The sequence below is a fragment of the Aptenodytes patagonicus genome, chromosome 16, assembly GCF_965638725.1.
Source record: "Aptenodytes patagonicus chromosome 16, bAptPat1.pri.cur, whole genome shotgun sequence".
NCBI classification, from domain to species: domain Eukaryota; kingdom Metazoa; phylum Chordata; class Aves; order Sphenisciformes; family Spheniscidae; genus Aptenodytes; species Aptenodytes patagonicus.
This window is the reverse complement of record NC_134964.1, coordinates 1,128,011-1,142,368: the sequence shown is the minus strand read 5'-3', so window position 1 is coordinate 1,142,368 and position 14,358 is coordinate 1,128,011. Positions and strand designations below refer to the sequence as shown.

The following is a 14,358-nucleotide window of genomic DNA, read 5'->3' as shown; positions in this document are numbered from 1 at the left end:
TGGCCGGCAGAACGATTGTAGGTAATGTTTAAGAGATTCACATGGTTTAATCGTTATAATTTTCCTGTGCCTCTAGGGCCTGCACGTTGGGCTCATTGCGTTATCTAACCAACTGCTAGGATTGTGTTTTAATGGTAGACGCAGCAGGCTGCCTTTGAGCAGGGAGGTACAAAGGAATCGGAGCATCATTAGAGGTGAGCGTTTCAAACGCGCTTCGTAATGGCCTGATTTTTCTCCGATTGAAGTCGATGGTAAATATTCTGCTGACTTCAAAGGGGAGCGGGGTGAGGTTACAGCCAAACACTCTTGGAAATCCCACCCAGCGCTTGATTTTTCTTGACCTGAAGGCCAGTTCAGTCAGCTCTGCTTCCACAAAGGAGCTTTCAGGAGTCGTGTAAAGCCGCCGGAGTGATTTTAGCCCTGGGTTCACATGGTAGCAGCATGTGAATTGCGGCAAATCTAGAGGACGATTCAGCCCTCCCAAGTTCTGGTTTCTCTTCTGCAGATGTCTGGCTGGCATCGTTCTTGCTGTGGGGAAGTTTGGGGCAATGGGATTCCTAATTAGGTACTTCAGTTCAGTGGGGTGAACTCCTGCAGTGAGACAGGAGGATTTGGGGTACCCCCACAAAACCTTTGGCTTAGCTGTGCGTCAGCCATGAGAACAAGCTGGCCTATGCGCCTGGAAAATCTTTACATCATCTCTGCAACCCACAGCATGAGCTGTGACTTTGCCTCTTCCCATCACAGAGAAAATGGTCTTGAATTAATTTTTCTTTTGTGTTTCTTCTTTTGTAATTTTCAACATTTTTCTTTTGCGTTTCTGTAACACCGTAGTTACAAAGCTCTATGCAGGTGGAAAACCAGACTTTTCCATACATTTCCAAACACTTCCATAAACTAATTTCCTTTTAAAATCAATTAGATTTGTTGAAATGGAATTGTTATCCACACGGGACCCATTCCTACCTCTGCCTTTGACTTATTCTGTGAGCCTAGACCACTTAGTCCCTCTGTGCCACAGCTTCCACCTCTCTGAAGGGGAACACAAAGCTCACAAGTGGGTCAAGTGACACCAGTTTGTCTTTTAAATCCCTACTTCTTGCCATTGCCGCAGAAGTGATGTGTGAGTGTGAAGTGTGATTTGCTGCAACCCCAAAACTGCCTGAAAAAAATGACAAACGCAAAAATTGTATCTACAGCCATGTTTGCGTGTCTTAAGCTGCAGCTTATGCACAACCCTTTCTAGCTCACACACACACATACTTTTTTTTTTTTAACTTTGCCATGGCTAGAAACCTACTACTGTAACTGTTTCAGAACATATACTTGGTCTGTACTTTCTCAGCTCCTTCCCGATTTCTTTGAGGAATCTGGCGTACCAATGGCCACAGAAAACCAGGTTAGTGCACAGTAGAGGCTTTCATGGCCACTAATCTTGATGACAAAAATACTCAAACAAACACTTCTTGTGTCACCAATATATATTATGTAAAACCTTGTGACTTTGATTATGTGCCTATAATACAGATTAGTCTGTTTGGGTGTTTGGTGCTGACCTCCAATAAGCTCCTAAAGTATTAGCAAGAATTTGCAAGTGACAGGCAGGCAGAGGTGCTGTTCTGCCTAATCCCATTCTCGAAACTCTGACTATATATGTCTGAACAGTTTCTGTTGCTTTCCTTAAGGCACCGGGTTATTTCTTTCTCTGCCCCCTCTCAACTGCCTTTGTCCTTCTCTCCACTGCTTTGATGTATCACAAATGTTGGAAGATTTAGCTAACCTTATGGATTAGAGCCAGGAAGACAGCGAGAACAAATTTAGTATAGGAGGCAGAGAATGTACCAGCTGGGAGGTGATGCTGTCAATCTCCATGGAGATCTCTTTAGTTACAGCTTTGCTAATTATTCTGTTGAATTGTATAGCGTCTGGTTGAAAGCCCATCCAAGTCAACGGAGAGTTTCTAATTGACTGGCCATGTCTCAGGACCATGAAGAGTGCACAGGGCATAGCCCCTAAGTGTAACCGGTTACGATTTGCATTTGTGGCTTTCTCCTTGATGGCCAAAACACAACCTAAGGAGAATCCAGACACCTTGGTCCAGTCTTCTGCATGGGGCCAGCTTCTTCTAAAGAAAAAAGCCTTGCAGAAACAAAGGTAGAGCTTGTCTTAGTAAAACATTTTTTTTCTTAGGAATGCAGGTGAACCATCCCCATCATCTTGTTAACAGCATGTGCACTTCCCACAGGAGCCAGCTCCTGCAGGAGATGAACTGGGGCAAGATCCACAGAAGCCTTTTGGCTCCGAATGCCTAGATAGGACATGGCCCTACGCAGGAGTCGGGCAGCTCAGTTTTCTGGTTTCTCTCAGCTCAGAGGGGACTGGGCTCACACCTGGGGACCCTACCCACAACCGCAACACAAGCAACAACAACCCTCAGGGGGAGAAGTTTGGATCCACAGCACTGCAGCTCAGGCTTGTCATTACTTGAAGCCAAACTGGCTTTAGACACTAATCCACTGAACAATTTCCAGTTGTTATCAAAATCTATTGAACTTCTTAACCACGAGTCCCTGAGCTGATGTACCACCCCCCTCATGTTCCAGTTCTCTAACTTGTTTGTTCAGAAATTATTTATTTGTCCTACAAATAGGAACAATGTTAAATTAACAAATGAAAAAAAATCAGCCGCACACCATGCCTGATTTCTAAACGGATTTGGCTGCCTGAGCAGATCCTTCCCCTGCAGATAACCGTTCCCCCAAATACCAATGCCTTTTTGCAGCCCCCCATCAAATTTCACTCCGTGCTGCAGGTATGTACATCTGTGTGCATGTGTGTGTGCTCACACCTCCTGACCCTGAAAAATCTCTTTCTTAGGCACCCCGCTTCCCCTCGAGCCCCTGCCGGGATGCTCAGCAGGGCTGAAAATCCATGGGATAGCTGGTTGCACTGCAATTCAGGGGCGCTCCAGGTGACTAAGACCTGTCCTAAACCCCAGCCCTCTGTACCACTACCAGCATTGCAATTCCTGCCCGGCGATTTGGTGAAAAGAAAGGTGATTGGTGAGTTCCCTGCAACTTTGCAGGTCACTATAACGTTTTGTTTATCTCATCAAGAACAGAGAAGCTAAAGGAAGGGCCCCAGCCACCTTGCCTCAGGTGCTCATCTTGCCTGACACTAGACAGCTGGAAATTACTGGGTTCAAAGCTCGTTACCTTTGGCTCCTTTGACAGTAGGTAGAACACAATAGGCATCTCCAGAGGATGATCTGTCTGCGCTATTCTTAGACACCTGCCCCAGGATGAGATGAATCAGCCTCTGTGCTGCATGTTTCTTCCCATGGGCACGAAGCGAGCGTTGGGTGACACAGGCTCAGACTTGATAACATGGAGCTTCGAATTTAATCTAATTCACCTATATTCTCACACAGGGACTTCCGTGGGGCCAGCACAAAAACTGGTGTAATAGAAACTGCTTCTCCCTTGTGACTTTGGCTTCTCTGAGACTGCCTCCTCCACATTCACACACTCAGTGAAAGGCCCAAAGTAAGCAGCGTAAATTAGTTTAAACCTGGCTGAATATTGGGCTTGACTTTTAATTTATTCTATCTTTATTCTCCACCAGGCCTGCCATTTCCCTGAGCCTTAATGCCTTAACATCTTTAAATCTCTCTCTCTGTGTGCGTATGCACATTAAGTATAATGTTTAAGGTTTCTGACTATCCCTAAATCTTATTTCTAATACCCTTACACAAGTGCAGGGTTGGTTGAAATTACCAGAAACATTATTTTGGTGGGTTGAGTGGGGACTGGGTGTTTCAAATATGATTGTACAGCTGTTTCACTGTCTAACTGGGAATTAAGCCTTTAAAAAGATGTTTAATAATAATTTTAAATGACTGAGAACCTGGTTAAAGGAGTTGGGGAATGAAACCTGAAATGTAAAGGGAGTGAAAAACTTCATAAGCCTTAAAAAAAAACAGAAGCAAAGACCAAACAGACCATGGTTTCTCCAAAAAAGGAGAAAAGAACCAATCCAGAGGTTCAGTCACAGTCAGAAGCTTGCAAAAAGACAGATATTGAAACTGAAGCTAAAATCTGGAAAACTCACTCTGAGGACAAAGAATGGCCCAACTCTCCCTTGTGGTTACTCCAAGCAGCAGCAGGATGTCCAAGCATGTAGCAGCTAAGCGCTGGCTCTGCGCTGCCAGGCATGCCTCAGCATTCTCACCGATGCTCGCAGGCCGTCAGGGCTGCGCCCAAGGCTGATGGATACGGTTCCCCCTCAAGTGGTGAACGCACAGGGAGCACTGAGCACCTGTAAATCACAAAGAAAACAAACTATCACTGATCTGGGCTCCACACACACAAACACTCTCGCTGCGGCTCAGAGCTCAGCGTGTTCCTGCTGAAGGCCAAGGACATTTAGGAGGCACGTTTGGGAGGCGAAGTGACTGGTCACTTTTGCGCAGCCAAGCCATGAGCACGCAGCGGCAGGTGCGATTCCCAGCAGCTTCCAAAGGCGATGGCCAGTCCTCTGCTGGCACCTGCCTCCATGCATCCGGATCCACGCAGCCCCTGCTGCTCTCGGTAGGGAGATGTATGCACGTGTGCCCTGCACAGGTACAGGCACCGTGGGCCGTGGAGGCTTGCCAAGCGCGGGCACAAACCCAGCTGCCATATGGAAAAGGGGAGGGAAGGAGCAGGGAAAGAACATATTCTTGGCTTTGCTCGGTTTTGGTGTGTGCAACACTAGTGCCGATAAATGGGGAGGGGGCAACGTGTGCGAGGGGGCCTGAGGCTCCACGCGCGAGGCACGAGCAGGAAGGCTCATGGCGGCAGCGGGGAGTTTTGAGTCAAGTGAACTCACTGCTAATCTTCTTCTACACAGTCTTTCTTGCAGGAGGAAATCTTATGACTCCAGGGAGAAGTACGTTGTGTAACTAAGCAATGGTGAACCCGAGTTGTATTTAACAGGGCTTGGCACAAGCAGGACAGAGTAGAATATTCATCCTGAGAGAGCGTGAGAGAGACCGTCTCAGTGGCTCACCCACCGGCTTCGAGTCCTTAAAAGCCCTGGTGCGGCCTTGGGAGAGGAGCTCAAGTAGAAGAAAAAAGAAAAGAAAAAAAGCCCCATAAAAATCAGCTCACTGTGCGGGGCTTCCCTGCGCTTGTTGTTGAAACATTGCATAATGTCCCTTTGCACTGGGCAGAGCTTTGAAATCCGCAGGATCAAAGCTGTATGGAGCCACTATGGATGTGCCGAGGCAAATTTAAAGGCATTTTACAATTATAGCAAGAAGCACAAAGCCACACTTCAGGCTGCTCTTGCTGTTCCACCGTGCCATCTAGTGGCACAGTGCAGTTCTACCGATGAACTAGGGTCTGTGTTTCTGTTTTTAGGCCTACTCCTGCACTCGTGTCCTGAGCAGCTTTTCCCCATCGGTCTGAGAGATGTCACGTGCAACTTTGGAAAAGGCTATTTTACACACTTTATGCACACTTTATCCTATTGGATTTTTCCAGATTTGGCAAGTTGGGATTTAAAGCTTTCACAGCATGCAAGAGGGCGTTCTGCTTCCTAGAACGTATCGCCGGGTCTCCACGTTTGTGTGCCTTGTCTTTGTTTTACAACTTTATGCCACAGAAGCTGAAAATAGACAAAAGGGATCATGGGTTAAAAAGTGTGATCATTTAAAACAGCTTTTACTGAAAAAGAAAGCGAGTTAAAATAAAAAGAACTAGGTCACAGCAGTGTCCAGTTGAAGGCTGGTCTTCCAGATCTCTGAGGTCTGACTTTGCAGTTGTCACGGTAAATCTTGTTTGCAAACCATTCTCTAAATCGAATTGTTTCTCATACAGTTGGCTGTGTCTTTCGGTATGAGCCGGGCATAATTTTTGCTCAGCCTGTTGCAGTCTGTTGCGCGAGATCAACAGCATGTGATCTGGTGTTAAAAAAATGCCACTGAGTCACTGTGTAACCTTTGTCATGCTAGTTAAAAATGTCAAAAATGTCACTGCTGTTTGTGCATGTCCCTCCCGCCTTCTCAAGGGCGGTTTGCGGGGATGCTGGGCGCTCAGAGAAACAGAAAGGTCTAGCCTGTGGGCCTCAGCCCCTCCCAGCTGATTAAAAGGAAGATGATTGACTGCAACCCAAACCCTAAATTAAACGGCAGGTTAAAAATAATGTCACTAATAAGAAAAGTAAGCAATAAAAGAGAGGCAATGAAAAAACCCCCCCAGCTTAGTGCAAATTTCTTATTGGTGGCAGACACCGATGCCAAAATAGAAACCCTGGAGTTAAAAAGAGCTCCCCAACACACGCCGCAGTGATTTAATTAAGAGCGTGAGCAACGCGCCAGAGAGGCAAGGGCTGGGAACTAGGGGTGCCAGGGCTGGGGGTGCCCGGGGAAACCCCGAGTGAGTTTCGCTCCCAGCCCATGGCTTTTGAACCCGGCCCCGTGGTACCTGCCCGGCCCCAGCCCATGGCGGCCTCACGGCTCGAAGGCAGGAGCCCGGCGGCTCCTCAGCCGGCTAAAAACGCCCTGAAGAGGGCAAAGCCAGTTTGATGTGCCTTTGCCGGGCAGGCAGTTTTGCATCGCAGCTCTTTCCCTCTTCCCAGGAGCCGTCTCCCCTCACATCTCTGCGCGGGCCTTGGGCTGTTGGCTGGGCAGGGCAGCAGGCGAGCGTGGGAAGAGACCCTCGGAGGAAACGCTTCAGTTTTGGGGTTTTCACCTTCTCCGGGCCCCTGCGTCACCCCAACGCTTGGGGGTCGGTTCCCTTCCAGGCTGGTTTGCCGTCGGGAAGGGCAGCGGCCGTGGCACCCCCTGCGCGGCCCGCACCCCGCCCCGGCCCCGGGCACAAGATGGCGGCGGCCGTGAGGGCGCCCGCCGGAGCGAAGGGCCGGGGCGGCGGGCGGCGGGGCGGAGAGGGCCCGGCGGCGCGGCGCTGAGGAGGCCGCCCGGCCCGCCGTCCCCTCGCCGCCTCGTGACGGGCTCCCACGGCCCCGCCGCGGCGGGGTGGGGCTGCAGCGGCGGCCGCAGCCGGGCCGAGGTGGAGGGGGGGGCACCCAGCCTGGCGTCTGCCGGCCCCGCGCCCCGGCATCGGCGATGAGCGGCGCCGCGGAGGCGCGGGAGCTGGAGGAGCGGCTGCGGGAGGCGGCGGCGCTGGGGGACGCGGAGGAGGTGCGGCGGCTGCTGGGCGCGGGGGCGGACATCAACTCCCGCAACGAGATCAACGGCTGGTGAGGGGCGCCGGGGGCGGCCGGGCCGGGCCGGGGGCGGCGGGGCCGGGGGCGGGAGCCGGCGCCGGGGTCCCAGGGCGCTGCCGGGGGTACGCGCGTCCTCCGGGCTGGGTCGGGCTGCCAGTGCCCGGAGGCAGGCCCTGAGCTCGGGGTTGCTGCCGGGCCCGGCTCCCTGCTGGGGAGGCTCTGGCGCTGCCCTTGCCTTGCACGGGGTGTTTGGCCGGACAGGTATGGGACTCGGGGCTCCCCCGATGAGGCTGGGCAGCCCTCGTTAGGCGTAGGGGAGAGCCGCTTTGGGGACGCAGCTCTTCTTAGTTTTCCTATTTACAAAAAAGGAAATGCTAATCTCGGGAGGCTTTGAGATTTACTGCTAAAGAGGATCATAATTAAAGGAGGCCATCCTCCTTCCACCTGTCACTACGTGGTGTTTCCTCGAGGACCTCTTCTAAAGTTGCTCATGTCCACCAATGTGGCTTTTTACGACAGCCCTGGAGAATCCCCCTTTACTCTGTGGCAAGGTAAAGGAGGGTCTTCCCCCGCAGACCTTACAGTAGAATCCTAACTTTAAAAAAGTGAAGCGACGAAGGTAACTTTATTCCCAGTTCTAGTCACTCTACATGCAACTCAGGCGAATTGGGACAGGCACGTGAGGAGGAGCCGGGGCGACAGAGCGGAGGCTGACAGCACGACCCCTCTGCTTCCTTCCCCGCAGGACCTGTTTGCACTGGGCCTGTAAGAGGAACCATGCTCAAGTGGTCTCCTGCCTGCTGGATGCTGGTGCGGATAAGCAGATCCTCACCGCTAAAGGAGAGCTGGCTGCACAGTTAACTTCAAAACCAGACATCCGGAAGATTTTGGGAGGTACCGTTCCCATCTTAGAAGTAGTCTAGAATTCTTGCTCTAAAGACTAAAGCATTTTTAGTGCTTTATCTGAGGCAGTAGATTGGCAAAACTTTGGCTAGGACTATTGTATCTCATTAGATAGCTCCGATTTATAACTGTAATTCATGCTTAGGCAAATAGACGTGGGGATTTTAGGTAGGAAGGCCTTTTATTCTGAGCTGTGTCATCAAGAGATTGAAGAGCTGTACACTTTGGGAAATGCGCTGCTGCAGTCCTATTTGCACTCATTAAGCAGAAGCCAGCATGCAGGCTGCAAATGGAGACTTTCACAACTGTACAGGCTGACTGTTGTCTGGCCATAAGAAGTCTTACAAATCCACTCAAAACAACTGCCGCACTTCAGAAGTTACGGCCTCGGAGCATTTTGATATACTGTGACTTGCAGTATGATTAATTTTTGCCCCATAATTCTGTCATCTTACACTTTTCATATGCACAGCAAACCTAGTTAGATGTATGTGACACTCCTGTCACAGTGCCAGTGCCTGTTTCCATCAGCATCTCGTTAACTGTGCTCCAGATTAAAATTTTAACGTGCTTCACCTTTGGAAATGTTGGTGTTCTATCTTCTGCTAATTGCACTAAATTGCTCTCTACAGCGATATGCTCTTACATCAACAGTGCACAGTTATCTTAAATGAAGTTGCAGCTAAATCATGACTAAGGTTGTAACAGTCACAACTGAAGGAATGGCATATTCTTTGCATGAGTATTTTTGTTTTCTTTTGGGCAAGGTGCTCATCTCTTGGACTTAGTTCATGGCAAATGACTTGCGTTCTGTTTTTAACATCTAAACTGTCAAGTGCGCGTGAATGAACTCTGCTCCTGGTTGCCGTATTTTTCTGTCTGTTAAGCTTTCATGTGTTTCCTGGGGAATAAACACATATCACTTATATTCTCCTAAATGGTTTTTATTCTGGGAGTGTAGTGCTATTGAGCAGATCTTTCCGAACTGCTCTGACATTAGTATTAATGTCCTGTAATCTTCAGTCAGGCAAGAATGTCATTTACTGCGGTACTTTTAAGCAAGAGAAGAGTTGGCTTGGGTATTATATCAAATACGCACGTACCCGAAGAAATGCTCGGTTTAATTTGTTGGCATGGGTCATAATAAACTATTTACAGCAGTGTCATTAAAAACATTGCAAAATGAGATTTAGTGAAGAACTATGGTCAGTCAGTTCCTTTGAAAACGCTGGAGTAACACTGCTAGAAATGACCTATCTTTCAATGGTTATTTTTTTCCCACTTTGCTTTTGAAAAACACAATACATTGTAGAAATTTGTAGATTTTTCTTTCATTTTATAGCTACTTGCCTTCCAGGCATTACATGCTTATGGTAAGTTAGTATCATCCTTTCATTACCTCAGAATGCAATGTAGTTTTAAGACACAATAGGAAAACTAACTATATTCAAAATAAGATACATCTAATAACATGGTGGGTTTTTTTTCTCTCTCCATCCCCTACCCCCCATTTTTGAACTTCTTTAATAGCAGAAGAAACTGAATGTCAAGGAGTGAAAGATTTAAATTTGCCAATTGTGGCAAGCTACTTGGCCAACCCACCGTTCCCGTACGTTTACACTGAAGAAAGCATTCCAGACAGCTTGGCCGAATCCCAGAATGAAAGTGCTTCCATCTCTTCTGCTTCCCAGTGTGAAACTAGTCCTTGTTCATCAGCAACTCAGCTTGAAAGCGTATGCACACCTACATCGTGCAACAGCGAAGATGATTTTCCTGCACTAGACGCTGCAGGACAGCTGCCTGCCCCGTCAGCAACTGTCGCAGCACCAAAATGCATCAAGCCTGAAGTACCCAACGGCCCCGTTTGCCGGCCGTCCTTGCCTCGCAGCAGAGGTCTGTTCTCCCCGGTAGCATCCAAACAGGCTGTACCTCTGCAAACCGACAGTTCGCCTACTGGTACCACACCAACGTTTCAGCCCTTTTTCTTTACTGGAACTTTCCCATATAACATGCAAGGTAATGAAGTGTAATTTCCCGTCCTGCTATTGTATTCTGTTCCATGTTTTTGTTACTGGGTGAAGCATGAAGTTAAAGAATCATTCCACTTACTTAGACTCATGTGGAATAGAGGCAGCGGTGTTGAATTCTTTGGCCAGAAGTACCCAGAACTTTTTTCTGCTCTGCTAAGTAAAATAACTGTTATACTGTATTTTCAACATGGTAATACTTTGCAAAATGATGGGAAGATCAGTCCAAGCAACATAAAAATTCAAATTTTGCAATGTATTATATAGTATCAGACGTATCTCTGGTAGTTTGGCAACAACTTGACTTTGTGACTGGATGGATCAGGTTTTTAACATTGTAAACGTGGTTCCCCTGCGTATTTCTTTCTGTTCAAATGGAAGCTTCCATTAACTGCACGGTATTTCTCAGCGAGATAGTAGGTATTGTATTATAAAACCTGAATTCAAAAGATAATGGTGAATACTTTAGTGTTAGGTTTGGGTTGTTTGGTTGGGTTTTTTTGAGGAAAAAACCTTTCAATCTTTTTTTCAATCAGAACTTGTGCTTAAGGTGAGAGTCCAGAACCTCAGAGACAATGACTTCATTGAAATTGAACTGGACAGGCAGGAACTGACCTATCAAGATCTGCTCAGAGTGAGCTGCTGTGAACTGGGCGTTAATCCAGAACAAGTAGAGAAGATCAGAAAATTACCCAATACACTAGTACGAAAGGTAAGAATTGAAATCAGAGATTAATTTGACTTTGCGCTTTGCAGACATCAGAGAAGGTATTTCTGTAAAAAGATCGGCAAAACATGGATGGCCTTGTGTTAGAAAACAAAAACTGACTTAGGCTCACAAATTCAAAAGGATATTGGACTTTTCTTAAAACTTCATCACAACTTACTTAAAAATATTCTTGTCAAAATAGGCAGAGTACTTCAGCTCCTAAAGCGCATGAAACTGTTACAGCTTGACTTTTTTCCTAAATGTATCAGAAACAGTGCATTAGTGTGCTTTTAACATAATTGCCATGTACTACTTCATTGTTTGCTTGCCTAAAAAGAACACATAGTAAGGGGAAAAAACCCACAAATTGGCATGTGAATAATTTAAAGATATGCCATTAACAAATGAAGATGCTCTTCTGTTCCAAAAATACCTATTCTGGAGGTCTGTAAATGAAATGCATTTGGTCACAACTCTTAGTTAGGTGACATGCACAAACACAGTCAAATCATGATGAGGTTCAAGGAGAAAAAAAACCCCAAACATGCTTTGAAAGCAAGAGTGTCTACTGGTAGGATTTTTTTCTTTCATTATTTATTCCCATCATTGGGCGTCATCTCCCTGGAATTTTAGTTTTTTACCTCCTTTAGCTATTGTTATAAACACTTACAGAGTAAGACCAGGTACCTTTAGAAGTAACGCGTAGTTCTGTCTGTTCTTTAAAAGGACAAGGATGTTGCCAGACTTCAGGACTTCCAAGAGCTGGAGTTGGTGCTTGTGAAAACCGACAGCTCTCCTTTCAGAAATGCTGCATCGACTTTGACCGAGAGACCATGCTACAACAGCAGAGCATCAAAGCTGACCTACTGACTCTTCTAGATGCCTCTAGAGTATGAAAACCTGGTAATTATATGCTGCTGCCTTTTGAAGGCAGTGAATTAAGCATGTGTAAAACCTTAAGTTATTGTTAGGGTTACTATTTTAACTAATAGTTTATCTTTTATATTTAATATCCCCTTTGCTTTTATTTTTTTACTTGATACTGTATTCAGATAAGGGATACCTCATTTGTCTACTAAAATCACATGCTTCCAATGTATTTCAGTGACCTTTATGGGTTGTATTTGGCAACAGAAGGCAGGAAAGACTTAATTATTGATATGAAAAGTACGTTGATTACGCCTACTTTTTGACCAAATAAGAGTCATGGAAGAGAGATTCAGGAAATTGTGTGCGCGTGTGTGTGTGTATATATATATATTTTTTAAACTTCCTGATTAAGTTAAACATCAGAGGGTATTCGGCATACAATGAACAGTCACGCTTTAAAAATGTAAAACTTGCAAGTCCTTCACCTCTTGCCCCTTCTTACCAAGATGCATTGTCTTGCCTGCTGGGGACAGAAATATTTCATGCTCTGAAGTGACAGGAGAAAAATGTTCACTGGGCTGAAAGTGACTGTGGACTAAGAGTGTCCACATTTAAATGCTTGTTTCTTTCCTATATGAGAATACTGTAACTTAAGTGATGGCATCCCTCCACCTCCACAAAAAAAAAAAACCAAACGGAAGCCTCTTTTAATTAAGGAGCAGTTAAGTCACAAAGCAAGTTAAAGCGCCCATTCAAAAGAAAGCCCTTATGTTTCAGGAGCTCAGGAGGGGATCACAAATCCATGTCCATGGTTTTATTCATTTTTTTTCCCCCAACGACATGAGGAGACCATGCGTAACTCACCAGAAGTCAGTACTGTTAAGTCAAGCGACTTCCTCATGGCCCACCCTCACCCACCAGTTACAGGGCAGGGTGCGCGGTTAGTTTCTGCTTGTGTGAGGAGCAGGAGAAGCACAACAGTATACTCTTGAGGTATCACAACCGTTAAGGAGCATACCATGCTCTTGATTAGCCATACTAAACTGGTAACACACACCATTAGCAAATAACTAACCTGTAACTTTACACGTTGCACAGTCTACTATCACTTTTACAGTGTCCAAGGTTTTAGCCAGATGAGTACCGCAAGGGCTGAATGCCTCCAGGTGCTTTCAACTGAATTTTTTTTGGGGGAAAAAACCCAACAGACTCTGGTTAAGCTACAGACTGCTTAACTTGCCTTTAAGCAAGTCAGTAATGAAAACATCCATCTGGGGTTTTATGAATGGCAAAAGTCATCATTAAAACACACCTTGGAGTCACTCCATCTCACTCCGAACAAAGTATTTTAAGTCGCAGCATTGCTGCAATATTAACAGCCTGAAGCTTTTCCTGTTAACATGGTAGTTTGCAAAGTTATACCTTAGGAGGTTTTTTGTTTTGTTTTGTACCAAAAACCTGACTTGGGTAGTGGGGTGGGTGCAGGGGTGAGGGAGTTGTTTCTGGACATGAGCTGCTCCCCCCCGCCAACAGCATTGATTTTCCTTCCATCTCTCCTTTATTAAGCTGCGTTAGAGCAGAGCTGATGCACAGCTGATGCAGTGTTTGTTGTTGTTGATCTGGATCATCATGTTGACATTCAGACCATAAAGAGTACAATCAACAGGTTTTGGTAGGAGCAGCATGGCTGCCACCCTGTCTTAGCTTCCCGCAGCACAGCTGCTTTATCCTTGAGTGGCTCCTCCAAGCGAGGTCACCAACAGCATGCACGTCAGAAGAATATAGAAACCCCTTCTGCCAGCAGAAGAGACGCTTGACTCTCGGTTCAGGATTTCACCAAGTTATTCTAGGCTTAAAATTCTTGCTTAGTGCATTCAAAATAATTATCATCCTTTCCCACTTGCTCTATATCCATCTTATCACTTAACCTCTGCTAACGCCCCGTTCTCAATCCTGGCCCTTCTCTCTCCAGGAGCTGAGCTACTGCGACACAGTATGAAGTAAAATTTCCTAACTATGGCTCCTCGCTTTGTTTTTCTTGTAGGCCAGGAAAGGAGTTTTTATTTTAACAATTGTGTATTTATCTTTTCAGCATAGCTTGGAGGCTAGTTCAGATTATGTGCAATAACTGTTTGAAAAACAGTAGTAGTTGAATGACTCAAAATTAAGAGTATCTAATTTCTTTTCGGTTCCTTTGTTTAGGAAATCAGTGTAAAGACTGCATCCACTAATTACCAAACATTCAGCTATAGGAGCAGCTGGTTTAAAAAAAGCTTTATTTGCTCTAGTTTCCACAAAGAATAACTGTTAATGTGATAAGACTAAAAGTTTAATCATTATCTGACTGTAATAACAGTAAGTCTATGCATTCAGAGAAATATTTTTGTATGTTTTATGCAGTTTGATAAACTTTAAGGCACACTAGTTATGTTGGTTTTTTGTTTGGTTTTTTTTTTGAACAATAAACTGTTGGTATGACAACTGAAACTAAGTTTACAAAACTTACTGTTCTTCCAAGGACAACTTTTGTTTGCACTACAAACTTGTACTATACTGACATTGCTACTCTTCACTTATATTAAAGTATCAGTTGTTTCAAGTACCTAGATCGCTTCCTTTTTCAGGGGGTGGGGAGTACGG

General features: G+C 46.0%; 1 protein-coding gene and 1 long non-coding RNA gene across 3 annotated transcripts; both read left to right on the top strand.

Annotated features, from left to right (window-relative positions):
* The first annotated feature begins 4,397 nt into the window (after positions 1-4,397).
* Positions 4,398-5,748, top strand: LOC143167969 (uncharacterized). The gene is made up of 2 exons (XR_012996640.1): positions 4,398-4,589; positions 5,403-5,748. It is a non-coding gene; the product is annotated as an uncharacterized LOC143167969 (long non-coding RNA).
* A 1,360-nt stretch (positions 5,749-7,108) lies between these two features.
* On the top strand, positions 7,109-14,320 carry LOC143167780 (ankyrin repeat domain-containing protein 40-like). 2 transcript variants are annotated; one of them, XM_076353625.1, is made up of 5 exons: positions 7,109-7,242; positions 7,955-8,103; positions 9,646-10,128; positions 10,676-10,851; positions 11,575-14,320. In XM_076353625.1, exons 1-5 carry the CDS (start codon positions 7,109-7,111, stop codon positions 11,716-11,718), a joined length of 1,086 nt encoding a protein of 361 aa, XP_076209740.1. In that variant the 3' UTR covers positions 11,719-14,320. The 2 variants fall into 2 exon arrangements, with proteins under 2 accessions (XP_076209740.1, XP_076209739.1); XM_076353624.1 differs by having other exon boundaries at positions 9,643-10,128.
* The last annotated feature ends 38 nt before the right edge of the window (positions 14,321-14,358 follow it).